This window comes from Chiloscyllium punctatum, chromosome 9 (assembly GCF_047496795.1).
Source record: "Chiloscyllium punctatum isolate Juve2018m chromosome 9, sChiPun1.3, whole genome shotgun sequence".
In the NCBI taxonomy this organism is placed as follows: domain Eukaryota; kingdom Metazoa; phylum Chordata; class Chondrichthyes; order Orectolobiformes; family Hemiscylliidae; genus Chiloscyllium; species Chiloscyllium punctatum.
In genome coordinates, this window is record NC_092747.1 from 116,754,894 (window position 1) to 116,769,303 (window position 14,410).

Below are 14,410 nucleotides of genomic sequence, written 5' to 3' on the forward strand. Positions count from 1 at the left end.
CTAGGAGGTGCCCAGTCTCCCCAATGTAGAGGAGACCACATCGGGAGCAACGGATACAATAAATGATATTAGTGGATGTGCAGGTAAAACTTTGATGGATGTGGAAGGCTCCTTTAGGGCCTTGGATGGAGATGAGGGAGGAGGTGTGGGTGCAGGTTTTACAGTTCCTGCGGTGGCAGGGGAAAGTGCCAGAATGGGAGTGTGGGTCGTAGGGGGGTGTGGACCTGACCAGGTAGTCACGGAGGGAACGGTCTTTGCGGAAGGTGGAAAGGGGTGGGAAGGGAAATATATCCCTGGTGGTGGGGTCTTTTTGGAGGTGGCGGAAATGTCGGCGGATGATTTGGTTTATGCGAAGGTTTGTAGGGTGGAAGGTGAGCACCAGGGGCGTTCTGTCCTTGTGACGGTTGGAGTGGTGGGGTCTGAGAGCGGAGGTGCGGTATGTGGACAAGATGCGTTGGAGGGCATCTTTAACCACGTGGGAAGGGAAATTGCGGTCTCTAAAGAAGGAGGCCATCTAGTGTGTTCTATGGTGGAACTGGTCCTCCTGGGAGCAGATACGGCGGAGGTGGAGAAATTGGGAATATGGGATGGCATTTTTGCAAGAGACATGGTGGGAAGAGGTGTAATCTAGGTAGCTGTGGGAGTCGGTGGGTTTGTAAAAAATGTCAGTGTCAAGTCGGTCGTCACTAATGGAGATGGAGAGGTCCAGGAAGGGGAGGGAGGTGTCAGAGATGGTCCAGGTAAATTTAAGGTCAGGGTGGAATGTGTTGGTGAAGTTGATGAATTGCTCAACCTCCTCGCGGGAGCACGAGGTGGCGCCAATGCAGTCATCAATGTAGCGGAGGAAAAGGTGGGGAGTGGTGCCGGTGTAATTATGGAAGATCAACTGTTCTACGTAGCCAACAAAGAGACAGGCATAGCTGGGGCCCATACGTGTGCCCATGGCTACCCCTTTGGTCTGGAGGAAGTGGGAGGATTCAAAGGAGCAATTGTTAAGGGTGAGGACCAGTTCAGCCAAACGAATGAGAGTGTCAGTGGAAGGGTACTGTTGGGGATGTCTGGAGAGGAAAAAACGGAGGGCTTGGAGGCCCTGGTCATGCCGGATGGAGGTGTAGAGGGATTGGATATCCATGGTGAAGATGAGGCGTTGGGGGCCGGGGAAACGGAAGTCTTGGAGGAGGTGGAGGGCGTGGGTGGTGTCTCGAATGTATGTGGGGAGTTTCTGGACTATGGTCGATTGGACAGTGTCGAGGTAGGTAGAGAGGAGTTCAGTGGGGCAGCAGCATGCTGAGACAATGGGTCGGCCAGAGTGGTCAGGCTTGTGGATCTTGGGAAGGAGGTATAACCAGGCAGTGCGGGGTTCCCGGACTATGAGGTTGGAAGCTTTGGTGGGAGATCTCCTGAGGTGATGAGGTTCTGCATGGTCTGGGAGATGATGGTTTGGTGATGGGGGTTCAGGTCATGGTCGAGGGGGCAGTAGGAAGAGGTGTCCTTGAGTTGACGTTTGGCTTCAGCGGTGTAGAGGTCAGTGCGTCAGACTACCACTGCGCCCCCTTTATCCGCTGGCTTAATGGTGAGGTTGGGATTGGAGCAGAGGGATTGGAGGGCTGCGCGTTGTGAGGGTGAGAGGTTGGAGTGGGGGAGGGAGGTAGACAGGTTGAGGCAGTTAATGTCCCGGCGGCAGTTGGAAATGAAGAGGTCGAGGGCAGGTAATAGGCCAGCGCGGGGTGTCCAGGTGGATGCAGTGTGTTGGAGGTGGGCAAAGGGGTCCTCGGAAGGTGGGCGGGAGTCCTGATTGTGAAAGTAAGCTCGGAGGCGGAGGCGAGGGAAGAAGTGTTCGATTTCACGGCATGTATTAAATTCATTGATGCGTGGACGGAGGGGGATGAAGGTGAGTCCTTTGCTGAGGACTGATCATTCGTCCTCAGTGAGTGGGAGGTCTGGAGGGATGGTGAAAACTCGGCAGGACCGGGAGCTGGGATCTGGTGTGGGTGTGGAGCTGCGAGTGGGGTCGGAGCCAGTACCTGGTGTGGGTGTGCTGGTGGGGGGAATGGGGGTGGAGGCATGAGCAGGGGTAGTGTTCCCCTCGGGGTTCTGGGGGGTGGGGATAGTGACAGTGGGGTCTGTTGGGGAGCGTGTCAGCAGAATGCAGGTGAGTGGCGCTGGTGGGGGCGGAAGTGGTGGTGATCATGGCAGTAGGGGTGGCGGAAGTCACTGAGCGTGTGGCATCAGTGATGATGTGAGGGGCGGAAGTGGCTGTGGGAGTGGCCATGATGGGGCGGAAGTGACATCAGCACTCAGCGTGGGGGTGGTAGCTGCATCAGCCACATGGCTAATGGCGTTTCTGAGGCCAGGGGAATCTTCTGGAATGTTTGAGCAGCACTGGTTATGGCGGTGGGTGGATAAAAGTTTGTTGTACTTACAGTTTTTGATGTTTGAGATGGAATTGAAATACTGTTTGTTGAGAGTATGAATTCTCCATTTATTGCCCATCCCTAATTGCCCACAACCACATTTCTGCAGGGCAGACCAGGTAAGAATGGCAGATTTACTTCCCTAAAGGACATTGGAGAGCCAGACGGGCTTTTCCTTGACAACTGATACTGGTTTCATGGTTATCATTAAACTCTTAATTCCAGATTTTTAATTGAATCCAAATTCCACTCAATGCCATGGCAGGGCAAGGTACCTTCCTCTGCAACTGGAAAAGAGGCAAAACCTGCCAGTACACCAACCCCTCACCTCCATCCAGGGCCCCAGACAATCCTTCCAAGTGAGACAGAGGTTCACCTGCTTCTCATCCAACCTAGTTTACTGTATCAGGTGCTCCTGATGTGGTCTTCTCTACATCAGGGAGACGAAACATAAACTGAGGGAACAGTTCACCAAGCATCTCAGCCAGGCCCACAGGGGCTGACTGGACCTCCCAGTCACTGCCTATTTTAATTCCCCTTCCCATTCCCTTTCCTACATGACCTTCCTTTCCCTCCTCCATTACTACAATGAATCAAACCACAAATTGGAGGCACAACACATCATCTTCCTCTTGGGCAGCCTACAACATGGAGGACTCAACATTGAGTTCCCCAATTTCAAATAACCTCCTTTCCCATCACCCAATTCCCTTCACAGCATCTCCCTCTCCTTTCCATTCCTCTGACTGACCCTTCTTCTCGCCACCAATCGGATTCTTTCCTCCCATCAACCAACTAGGTTGTACCCTCTACCTGTGTTCACCTATCCCCACCTCACCATCTTGCCCCACCCCTACCCCACCCCTTTATCTGCAGCTTCCCCCACACCCACCCCCAGTTCTGAAGAAGGGTCACACCCGAAACATTGACTTCTCCACCTTCTGATGCTGACTGACTTGTTGTGTTCTTCCAGCCTCCTGCCTGTCTAACAGGGCAGGGATTGAGCCTGCAAGCCCAGATCATGACTGGTGTCACTGGATTAATAGTCTAGCAATAATATACTAAACCATTATGTGACATATTATACATAATTGCACTAAAGATAAATTGTGCTCACCGTGGTGGAATATATCGCAAGTTCTTTATATGGATTTACCATCAGCAGAATATGTCCGATATAAGTCTGAAAAAAAAGTCAGTCATTCAACATTTAATATGAGTCATTTTGTGAAGGATAAAATCAGATTAAATATAATATTTAATAAGGTTAATTGCAAAAATACACAATAAGTATCTTCGGCATCTGTTTGTCAATCCAACTTGTATTAGAAGGTTATTCACTGAGCAGTCTAGTAAGTTCTCTCCCATATCTTCCCAAATTTGCTGTGTTAACCGCCTACCAAACTACATCACATGATTCTAGCCACACTCTTTTCCCGGAACAACTTGCTGTTCAGCAGATATTAGCCAAAAGAATGGCATCTCTTGCACCTGCACCATCATTGAAAGGCCACTGTGCACCTGGACAAATACAGCATTACCCCTCACTTACAGCAGCAAGAAAGTGTTCACAAAACTGTGGCTTGTACAAATGAATGTGATTCTCTAGGAAGTAATGGGGCAAACAAACCTTTGCATGATAAGTATATGATTTTTTCACACAACTGGGTTTAGCAAATTTAGTTCCAGGTAATGGTCGTAGCGATAGCTAGGTTTGGTAATACAGAAAATAAAAACTTTTTCCATTTTTGAAGTAGCAGGTTAGGAAAGATTTGATATTGGGCCAAAGCTGAATCAACCACAGAAGATTTAAATAATTTCAATTATTGAAATTCTTCTTTGATATATTTTTGTAGAATCAGAGCAAGAATCTCCAAGAATGTCTTTTAATTCATGCATTGGAAAAGTAAATATTAAGGTGCAACAATAAACTTTATATCCTTGCCTCCATTAACGTGCATTGATTTCAAGATATGAATTCAAACAGATCTCAAAGTTGAAATGTTGAATTACAATTAGGCCAATGTGCACATAAAAGCAGTCTTTGCCATACCAAACAGACTCACAAACTATGAAATATTATGGGAAAAGTGCATACATCTAGAAATAAAATAGGTAGATTTCTTTCAGAAAATGCATCCTCTGAGATGTGACATTCTTAGATGTAGCACACTTGAAAGTAACAGGTAACTTTGGATGTCTGTGCACAGCTGGAAGTTTCCTTGCTTCTGATTTCCAGCTGTTATTGATGAACTGATAGATATTAATTGCTTTAATTAGCTAACAACTCATTATTGCAGAGTAGATTACTAGCAAGGTAGTGAAACACCAGCTAGATAGACTGATGTTGTTTATTTTCTAACTTCTTCTCAGTTTCTATAAGACACAAAGAGTAGGTTTCTATGGGTTGGGGGCCTTTTGTTACCTAAAGACAGGTGGTGGAACTTGCTTGATCTAGATTTTCAATGCAGAGATTATAATTAACTGTATAATGTAGTCTGGTTCACACCTTAACCTTCTTTAGATGTTCCCCCCTTTTTTAATGTTCTAACTTTCACCATCATCAACATACATTGGCAACATTCGAATAAATAATTAATCCTCCTTTAAATGGGACATATGACAACGTTACTGAATGGCCAAGAAATGAAGTGAACAAATAGACTCCTGTGTTCTTTCTTGGAGAATGCCAACAGTTTGAAATTAATTCCCAAAATGTTTTACTTTATGTTGTTTTATTTCTTTGAGTGTCAGCTGTGGCTCAATGGCTTGGACTTTTCTGAGTCAGAGATGGACTTTCAAGATCTGTTCCAGAAACCAGCGGTGAACTAGGGGAATGCTAAGTTTCTGGAAATGCCAACGTTTGGATGAGAGGTGGAAGTAGGACCCAGTTTGTTTCCTCAGGCACACTTAAAGGATCCCAGAGCAAAATTTCAATCAGTGTAAGGGAGTTATCCCTGGTGTTCTGACAGGAAAAAGATTATTCAACATCACTAAAAGACCTTATATGTCATTGTCATATTGGGAGCTTGTCCTAATGCAAACTTGCTTGGCTGCCGTATTTCTTATGCAGAATTTTAAAAATACACAAATTTCCCTAAAAATTTAGACATCCTAGATTTGTGAAATGAATGCTTTAATTGCAAGATTTTCATATCTGCTGCAAATCCAGTTAGTAGAATACATGTCTATGTGTGTACACTTACATATATTTGATCATTGCTGAATCGCTTCTGAATTTCGTACAGAAGGCTTCTATCTGTCAGTTCACTCAAGGTAGAAAGGTCATCATTTGGAGCAGGAGGAATCAGTTTCACCTGAAGTTTGTAACAAAGACAGGAGTGGGTGGGAGGAGGAAATCATAACTTACTCAGAGTAAGTTTCAATAATGAACTAATTCCACAATCACGTACTTTCAAAGAGAGATGGACCCTTCATGGAATCAGATTTATAACCCTTGCTTATCCATTGATTTCTTTAAATTAGGCCAATGGATAAATTATGAACTGAAAACAACACGAGGACACCGCAGCCAGACCATTCTAACACATTCAGCCACCCCACCCACCCCACCAGCCACCGCGTAAACCCCATCCATCCTACCCACACCACCATACCCCACCCAGCCACCCCATTCAACCCACACAGCCACCCCACCAACTACCCACCCCATTCACCCCACCCAACCACCCACCACCCAGCCACCCCACCACACTCTGCCCAGTTACCCCACCCACCACACCCTACCCAACTACTCCATCCCACTCAGCCACCCAACACACTCCACCCTGGAGAGAAAGAGCAGCAAAAGTAATATCAGTTCTGTTTCCACTGTGAGAAGGGTCACTCAGCACAGTAGAAAGTAGGTCAACTATTCTCTGTGCTCTTCAGGGTCACCTGGCATCATCATTTCTGTGCAAACTCACACTCTCAAGGCCATTACTCAATTTAAAACTGTTGTTATACACATATCTCAACAAGGCTGGGGGTTATAGTGATCATAAGGCTGGGGGGTTATAATGTTGACAGGCTGGGGGGTTATAATGTTCACAAGGCTGGGGGGTTATAATGTTCACAAGACTGGGGATTATAATGTTCACAAGACTGGGGGTTATAATGTTCACAAGGCTGGGGGGTTATAATGTTCACAAGGCTGGGGGGTTATAATGTTCACAAGACAGGGGGGTAATAATGTTGACACGCTGGGATGTCATAATGTTCACAAGGCTGGGGGGTTATAATGTTCACAAGGCTGGGGGGTTATAATATTCACAAGGCTGGGGGGTTATAATGTTCACAAGGCTGGGGGATTATAATGTTCACAAGGCTGGGGGATTATAATGTTCACAAGGCTGGGGGGTTATAATGTTCACAAGGCTGGGGAGTTATAATGTTGACAAGGCTGGGGGGTTATAATGTTCACAAGGCTGGGGGGTTATAATGTTCACAAGGCTGGGGGGTTATAATGTTCACAAGGCTAGGGGGTTATAATGTTCACAAGGCTGGGGGATTATAATGTTCACAAGGCTGGGGGGTTATAATGTTCACAAGACAGGGGGGTAATAATGTTGACAAGCTGGGATGTCATAATGTTCACAAGGCTGGGGGGTTATAATGTTCACAAGGCTGGGGGCTTATAATGTTCACAAGGCTGGGGGCTTATAATGTTCACAAGGCTGGGGGGTTATAATATTCACAAGGCTGGGGGGTTATAATGTTCACAAGGCTGGGGGGTTATAATGTTCACAAGGCTGGGGGATTATAATGTTCACAAGGCTGGGGGATTATAATGTTCACAAGGCTGGGGAGTTATAATGTTGACAAGGCTGGGGGGTTATAATGTTCACAAGGCTGGGGGGTTATAATGTTCACAAGGCTGGGGGATTATAATGTTCACAAGGCTGGGGGGTTATAATGTTCACAAGGCTGGGGGGTTATAATGTTCACAAGGCTGGGGGATTATAATGTTCACAAGGCTGGGGGGTTATAATGTTCACAAGACTGGGGGGTTATAATGTTCACAAGACTGGGGGGTTATAATGTTCACAAAGCTGAGTGGTTATAATGATCACAAGGCTCCGTGGTTATAATGATATAAAAAATGTGTTGCTGGAAAAGCGCAGCAAGTCAGGCAGCATCCAAGGAGCAGGAGATTCGACGTTTTGGGCATAAGCCCTTCTTCAGGAATGAGGAAGGTGTGCCAAGCAGGCTAAGATAAAAGGTAGGGAGGAGGGACTTGGGGGAGGGGTGGTGGAAATGCGATAGGTGGAAGGAGGTTAAGGTCAGGGTGATAGGCCGAAGAGGCGGTGGGGGTGGCGAGGTCAGGAAGAAGATTGCAGGTCAAGAAGGCGGTGCTGAGTCCGAGGGTTGGGATTGAGATAAGGTGGGGGGAGGGGAAATGAGGAAGCTAGAGAAATCTGAATTCATCCCTGTGGTTGGAGGGTTCCTAGTCGGAAGATAAGGCGCACTTCCTCCAGGCGTTGTGTTGCTGTGGTCTGGCGATGGAGGAGGAGGCCAAGGACCTGCATGTCCTTGGTGGAGTGGGAGGGGGAGTTAGTGTTCAGCCACGGTGCGGTTGGGTTGGTTGGTGTGGGTGTCCCAGAGGTATTCTCTGAAACGTTCTGCAAGTAGGCGGCCTGTCACCCCCAACGTAGTGGAGGCTACATCGGGTGCAGCGGATACAGTAAATGATGTGTGTGGAGGTGCAGGTGAATTTGTGACTGATATGGAAGGGAAGTGAGGCCTTGGAGGGAAGTAAGGGGGGAGGTGTGGGCGCAAGCTTTGCATTTCTTGCAGTTGCAGGGCAAGGTGCCAGAAGTGGAGGTGGGTTGGTGGAGGGTGTGGACCTGACGAGGGAGTCACGGAGGGAGTGGTCTTTCCAGAACGCTGATAGGGGAGGGGAGGGAAATATAGTGCTGTGAAGAAGGCATATGGCGTACTGGGCTTTATTGGTAGAGGAATTGAATTCCAGAGTCCTGAGGTCATGTTGCAGTTGTATAAGACTCTGGTGCGGCCTTATCTGGAGTATTGTGTACAGTTTTGGTCACCATACTATAGGAAGGATGTGGAGGCACTGGAACGGGTGCAGAGGAGGTTTACCAGGATGTTGCCTGGCATGGTAGGAAGATCGTATGAGGAAAGGCTGAGGCACTTGGGGCTGTTCTCATTGGAGAAAAGAAGGTTTAGGGGAGATTTGATAGAGGTGTACAAGATGATTAGGGGTTTAGATAGGGTTGACAGTGAGAACCTTTTTCCGCGTATGGAGTCAGCTGTTACTAGGGGTCACAGCTTTAAATTAAGGGGTGGTAGGTATAGGACAGATGTTAGGGGTAGATTCTTTACTCAGCGGGTTGTGAGTTCATGGAATGCCCTGCCAGTATCAGTGGTGGACTCTCCCTCTTTATGGTCATTCAAGCGGGCTTTGGATAAGCATATGGAGGTTATTGGGCTAGTGTAGGTTAGGTAGGCTTCGGTCGGCGCAACATCGAGGGCCGAAGGGCCTGTACTGCGCTGTATTTTTCTAAGTTCTATGTTCTATGTTCTATATCCTTGGTGGTGGGGTCTGTTTGGAGGTGGCGGAAATGACGAAGGATGATACAATGTATCTGGAGGTTGGTGGGGTGGTAGGTGAGGACCAGTGGGGTTCTGTTCTGGTGGCGATTGGAGGGGTGGGGCTCAAGGGCGGAGGTACGGGAAGTGGAGGAGATGCGGTGGAGAGCATCATCAACCACGTCTGAGAGGAAATTGCGGTCTTTGAAGAAGGAGGCCATCTGGGTCGATCGGTATTGGAATTGGTCCTCCTGGGAGCAGATGCGGTGGAGGCGAAGGAACTGGGAATATGGGATGGCATTTTTATAGAGGGCAGGGTTGGAGGAGGTGTAGTCTAGGTAGCTGTGGGAGTCGGTTGGTTTATAGCAAATGTCTGTGTTGAGTAGTTCAACCGAGATAGAAATGGAGAGGTCTAGGAAGGGGAGGGAGGAGTCTGAGACGGTCCAGGTAAATTTGAGGTCGGGGTGGAAGGTGTTAGTAAAGTGGATGAATTGTTCAACCTCCTCGTGGGAGCACGAGATAGCGCCGATACAGTCATCAACATAGCAGAGGAAAAGGTGGGGGGTGGTGCCAGTGTAGCTGCGGAAGATGGACTGTTCCACATATCCGACGAAGAGGCAGGCATAGCTGGGGCCCATGTGGGTGTCCATGGCTACTCCTTTGGTTTGGAGGAAATGGGAGGATTGGAAAGAGAAGTTGTTCAGAGTGAGGACCAGTTCAGTCAGTCGAAGGAGGGTGTCAGTGGAAGGATACTGGTTGGGTCGGCGGGAAAGAAAGAAGCTGTGAGCTTTGAGGCCTTCGTGTTGGGGGATGGAGGTGTACAGGGACTGGATGTGCATGGTGAAGATAAGGCATTGGGGGCCGGGGAAGCTAAAATCATGGAGGAGGTGGAGGGTGTGGGTGGTGTCCCGAACGTAGGTGGGGAGTTCTTGGACTCAGGGGGACAGGACCATGTTAAGGTATGCAGAGATGAGTTCAGTGGGGCAGGAGCAGGCTGAGACAATGGGTCGGCCGGGGCAGTCAGGTTTGTGGATTTTGGGCAGGAGATAGAAACTGGTGGTGCGGGGTTGTGGGACGATGAGGTTGGAGGTGGTGGATGGGAGATCCCCTGAGGTGATGAGGTTATGGATGGTCTGGGAGATGATGGTTTGGTGGTGTGAGGTGGTGTCATGGTCAAGGGGGCAGTAGGAGGAGGTGTCCGCAAGCTGGCATTTAGCCTCAGTGGTGTAAAGATCGGTGTGCCAAACTACTACCGCGCCTCCCTTGTCTGCCAGTTTGATAGTGAGGTTGGTGTTGGAAATGAGGGAATGGAGGGCTGCATGTTGTGAGGGTGAGAGGTTGGAGTGGGTGAGAGGGGTGGACAGGTTGAGGCAGTTAATGTCGCGGCGGCAGTTGACTATAAAGAGATCGAGGGCAGGTAAGAGGCCAGCACAGGGTGTCCAGGTGGATGGGGTGTGTTGGAGGCGGGAGAAGGGGTCATCAGAGGGTGGGTGAGAATCCTGGTTGAAGAAGTAGGCATGGAGGCGAAGGCGGTGGAAGATTATAATTATCACAAGGCTGAGGGGTTATAATAATCACAAAGCTGAGGGGTTAGAATGTTCACAAGAATGAGGGGTTATAATGTTCACAAGGTTGCGGGGTTTTTAATGTTTAGCATCATATGTATCATGTCCAATCAAGGGCTCAGGCCCACTCCATCCTCCACAGTTAATAATCAGCTCATTCCTTCTGGGTTTTTTTCAGTCAGGTACTACCATCAGTTGCGGAACCTCCACGTGGAAGACATCTCCACCACAAAGAGGAAGCTTGTGAAGCATATAAGCCCATTAAGGTGTTCACCTGGAACCTCTGCCAACACAGAGACTTCCATCTACCTACCGATCTACATTAAATTTAGAGTATACTCTGATGAGATTAGCATTAGAATGCTTCTGGAGAAACACCCAAGATGTCTGGCATTCAGAGGCTTGCTGGGGACCTGGCACCTGTTCAGCCTCAGGGAAAAGACATGGCCTTGGTCTCAGCCATTACTGATACACTCATTCTGCTGAGGCAGGCAGAGCAACATCAGGCAGGTGTGCTGGAGGCACTTGGTAGGCTGGAACAAAAGATGAGATCCTTCAAAGTTACCACCAGCGTGGTGTCTCTGGCAAGTGAGCAGCTGAGATGTCTCCGAGGCACTGCCTTGATATTCAGCTCGAGCAGTGTAAGCTGCTGGATATGTGGTCATACCTGCACTCAGTCTCTTTAACCAGGAGTGCACCTTATCTGTGTGAGGATATGGCAGCTATATGTAATCTTCCAGTACTTGCTATAGATAGTCATGGCCAATTGACAGCATGAGATTCAGCTTTTAAGTTCCTTTATACAAATGAGATTTGTCGTACCACGAGGTTAAAAATTACACAACACCATGTTAGAGACCAATATATGTCCACCTCAGTCCAACCCCGGACCTCTTCATCATGGATATCACAAGGACACAGTAACCATAATTCCATGCTAACAATGCAGTGTCAAATTGCACAAATGCAAGGTCCAATAAGTATATGCCCACTGACAATGGAAGCATCATGTACACAAGATGCAGTTCAATACAAACCAATACTAGATAGCTGACACATGATGGCTGCAATGGGTGTTTTTGAGACAAGTTGCTAGGTACTCATTCAGTTTTACTGGCTGAGTTTTCATGCTGTTAACCTTTTTTTATTTTGGAGAGGAAAATTGGACATACAATGTTAATGCAGTAAATTGAGGTATTAATGAGAAACAAATGGATGGGATTAAGCTTCTCACCATTCAACAGCAAAATTCTGCACTTGCTTTCAAAGGCATGAGTACATATGTAGGATTGTTTCTCTTAATGTCAAGAATTTTCTCAATGTCTGATTTTTGGACACTTGACCAATTATGTCATCTCAGTCATCATTATTTTTTATTTAGATTTTATTGTCACATGTATTTTACAGTACAAATTCAATAAAATACAGTGAAACACTTTAATTTCCCACCTCAGAGAGAAATATTCCCCTCTTAAAGATTCTGCTGGAGCAGGGAAACTCTGACACTAATGGGGAACGACTATTCATTTTATATTTTATTACAGGTGAACACCAAAAAGTCTCACCCTTCTCCTTATACCCTATCCTAAAATAATTTTAAATAGAGAACAACTTCTGTCTCTGTGTCTGCATGAGCAATTTTCCATCTGCAGATCTGTTCTATTCCATGTACACTTAATGGTAAGATCCTAGGGAGTGTTGCTGAACAAAGAGACCTCAGAGTGCAGGTTCATAGCTCCTTGAAAGTGGAGTCGCAGGTAGATAGGATAGTGAAGAAGGCATTTGATATGCTTTCCTTTATTGGTACAGGAGTTAGGACGTCATGCTGCAGCTGTACAGGACATTGGTTAGGCCACTGTTGGAATATTGCGTGCAATTCTGGTCTCCTTCCTATCGGAAGGAAGTTGTTAAACTTAAAAGGCTTCAGAAAAGATTTACAAGGATGTTTCCGGGGTTGGAGGATTTGAGCTACAGGGAGAGGCTGAACAGGCTGGGGCTGTTTTCTTTGGAACGTCAGAGGCTGAGGGGTGACTTTAAAGAAGTTTACAAAATTGAGGGGCATGAATAGGATAAATAGATAAAGTCTTTTCCTTGGGATGGGAGAGTCCAGAACTAGAGGGCATAGATTTAGGGTGAGAGGGGAAAGATATAAAAGGGACCCAAGGGGCAACTTTTTCACACAGAGGGTGGTATGTGTATGGAATTAGCTGCCAGAGGAAGTGGTGGAGGCTGGTACAATTGCAACATTTAAAAGGCATCTGGATGGGTATATGAATAAAAAGGGTTTGGAGGGATATGGGCCGGGTGCTGGCAGGTGGGACTAGATTGGGTTGGGATATCTGGTCGGCATGGACGGGTTGGACCGAAGGGTCTGTTTCCATGCTGTACATCTCTATGACTCTCTGACTCTATGAACTAATGCAACAAGTTCAAAGCCATAAAGTTATATTTTGTGCACAAATCCATTGAATAAGCCTCAGTTCACATCTCAGTTATCACCCAAATCAAAGCTACTGTATTTTGACTCAAACATAATTAGGTATGAAGAGCTGAATACATATTCTGAAGACAGTTTTGTTTCTCTGATTCTTCCCTTGACTCAAAGAAGAAAGACTTATTTTAAAGCTGTTATGCATTCAAGGTCTATTTCAAATGTATAATGTATTACCCTTAATAAAATTTCATAAATGAAGTTATAATTTTAAACATAAAATTTATGAGAAAGGAATGTGTAAATATATTGGCGTCTCTGGCAAATATCTTTGCTTGAAATCCTCTTTGACCCTGAGGTGAGCATTTGATCACACATTTTCTTCATGGTCTATTTCCACCCAGTTGATTTTGCCTGTCTCTGCCCTTGCTTCAGATCATCTGCTGCTAAAGTCCTCAGCCGTGCCTTTTTTTTTTGCCTTGACTCTAGTGAATCCAGATTGTGATGACTCTGACTCAGCATTGAACTTTGCAAATTTCTGGCAAGGACTGTGGTCAAGATGACATAGTTCTAACAAATAAAAATAGAAGAGAATGGAATCTCTTCAGTGTGGAAGCAGGCCATTTGGCCCAACAGGTCCACACCAACTCTCCGAAGAGTATCCCACCCAGATCCATTCCCCTAACCTCTTAGTCTACATTGCCCCTGCCTAATGCACCTAGCCTACACATCCCTGAACATTATGGACAATTCAGCATGGCCAATTCACCTCATTTCATAAAAAGAGTTGATTGTAAAAATTCTTTTTAATTTAAATTCATTAAGTAATAGCCAATTAGGGATGGGCAATAAATGCTGGCCTAGCCAGCGATACTCACATCCTGGGAATGAATAAAGAAAAAAATGCACCTTTTATCCACACAATATCCCATATTTACAACAAACATATTTGCATGCAACTAAGTTATTCAAATTCAGCTGACAAAGGAAAAGAAATGCATTTTGGATAGAATCAGGGAATTAATAACATTTGGAAAATTCTTCTTTGGATTTCACCTAAACATTTCTCTTATCTTTGCTCAGATTAACTTTGTTAAGTACTGGGGGCATTTTATATCATTAAACATGCTACGTGATTAAAACTGCTATTGTTGCATTTGAATTGTGCTGCTGTAGTTAATTATGGTACAATACTTAACAATCAGACTCTAGGGAAATCAGTGATTAAAGTGACTGAGGTTATGACCTTTGTGAGTCTTACTTTCATCACTACTACTGTGTAGGTCGAAATGATACTTTCCCTTAAACAATATGCTTTTCTCATGCTTAAACACAATTACATAGAAATAACCACAGCAACTCTCAATCCACAGGCCATATAGTCCAAGTTATTAACAAGGTACTAAAATTATCTTATGGGAAAGCCTCATCTTCCTCTTCTATTGCTCTTC

At 46.1% G+C, this 14,410-nt stretch overlaps 1 protein-coding gene across 6 annotated transcripts in view; it reads right to left on the reverse strand.

Annotated features, from left to right (window-relative positions):
- Positions 1-14,410, reverse strand: part of myo16 (myosin XVI) — a 390,437-nt gene that overhangs the window by 193,437 nt on the left and 182,590 nt on the right. For all 6 annotated transcript variants that reach the window (XM_072578153.1, XM_072578149.1, XM_072578148.1 and 3 more), the window contains 2 exons: positions 5,621-5,731; positions 3,532-3,597 (listed from right to left, as the gene is read on the reverse strand). In XM_072578153.1, the coding sequence (XP_072434254.1) occupies positions 3,532-3,597; positions 5,621-5,731 (177 nt within the window). The remainder of the gene's footprint in view (positions 1-3,531; positions 3,598-5,620; positions 5,732-14,410) is intronic.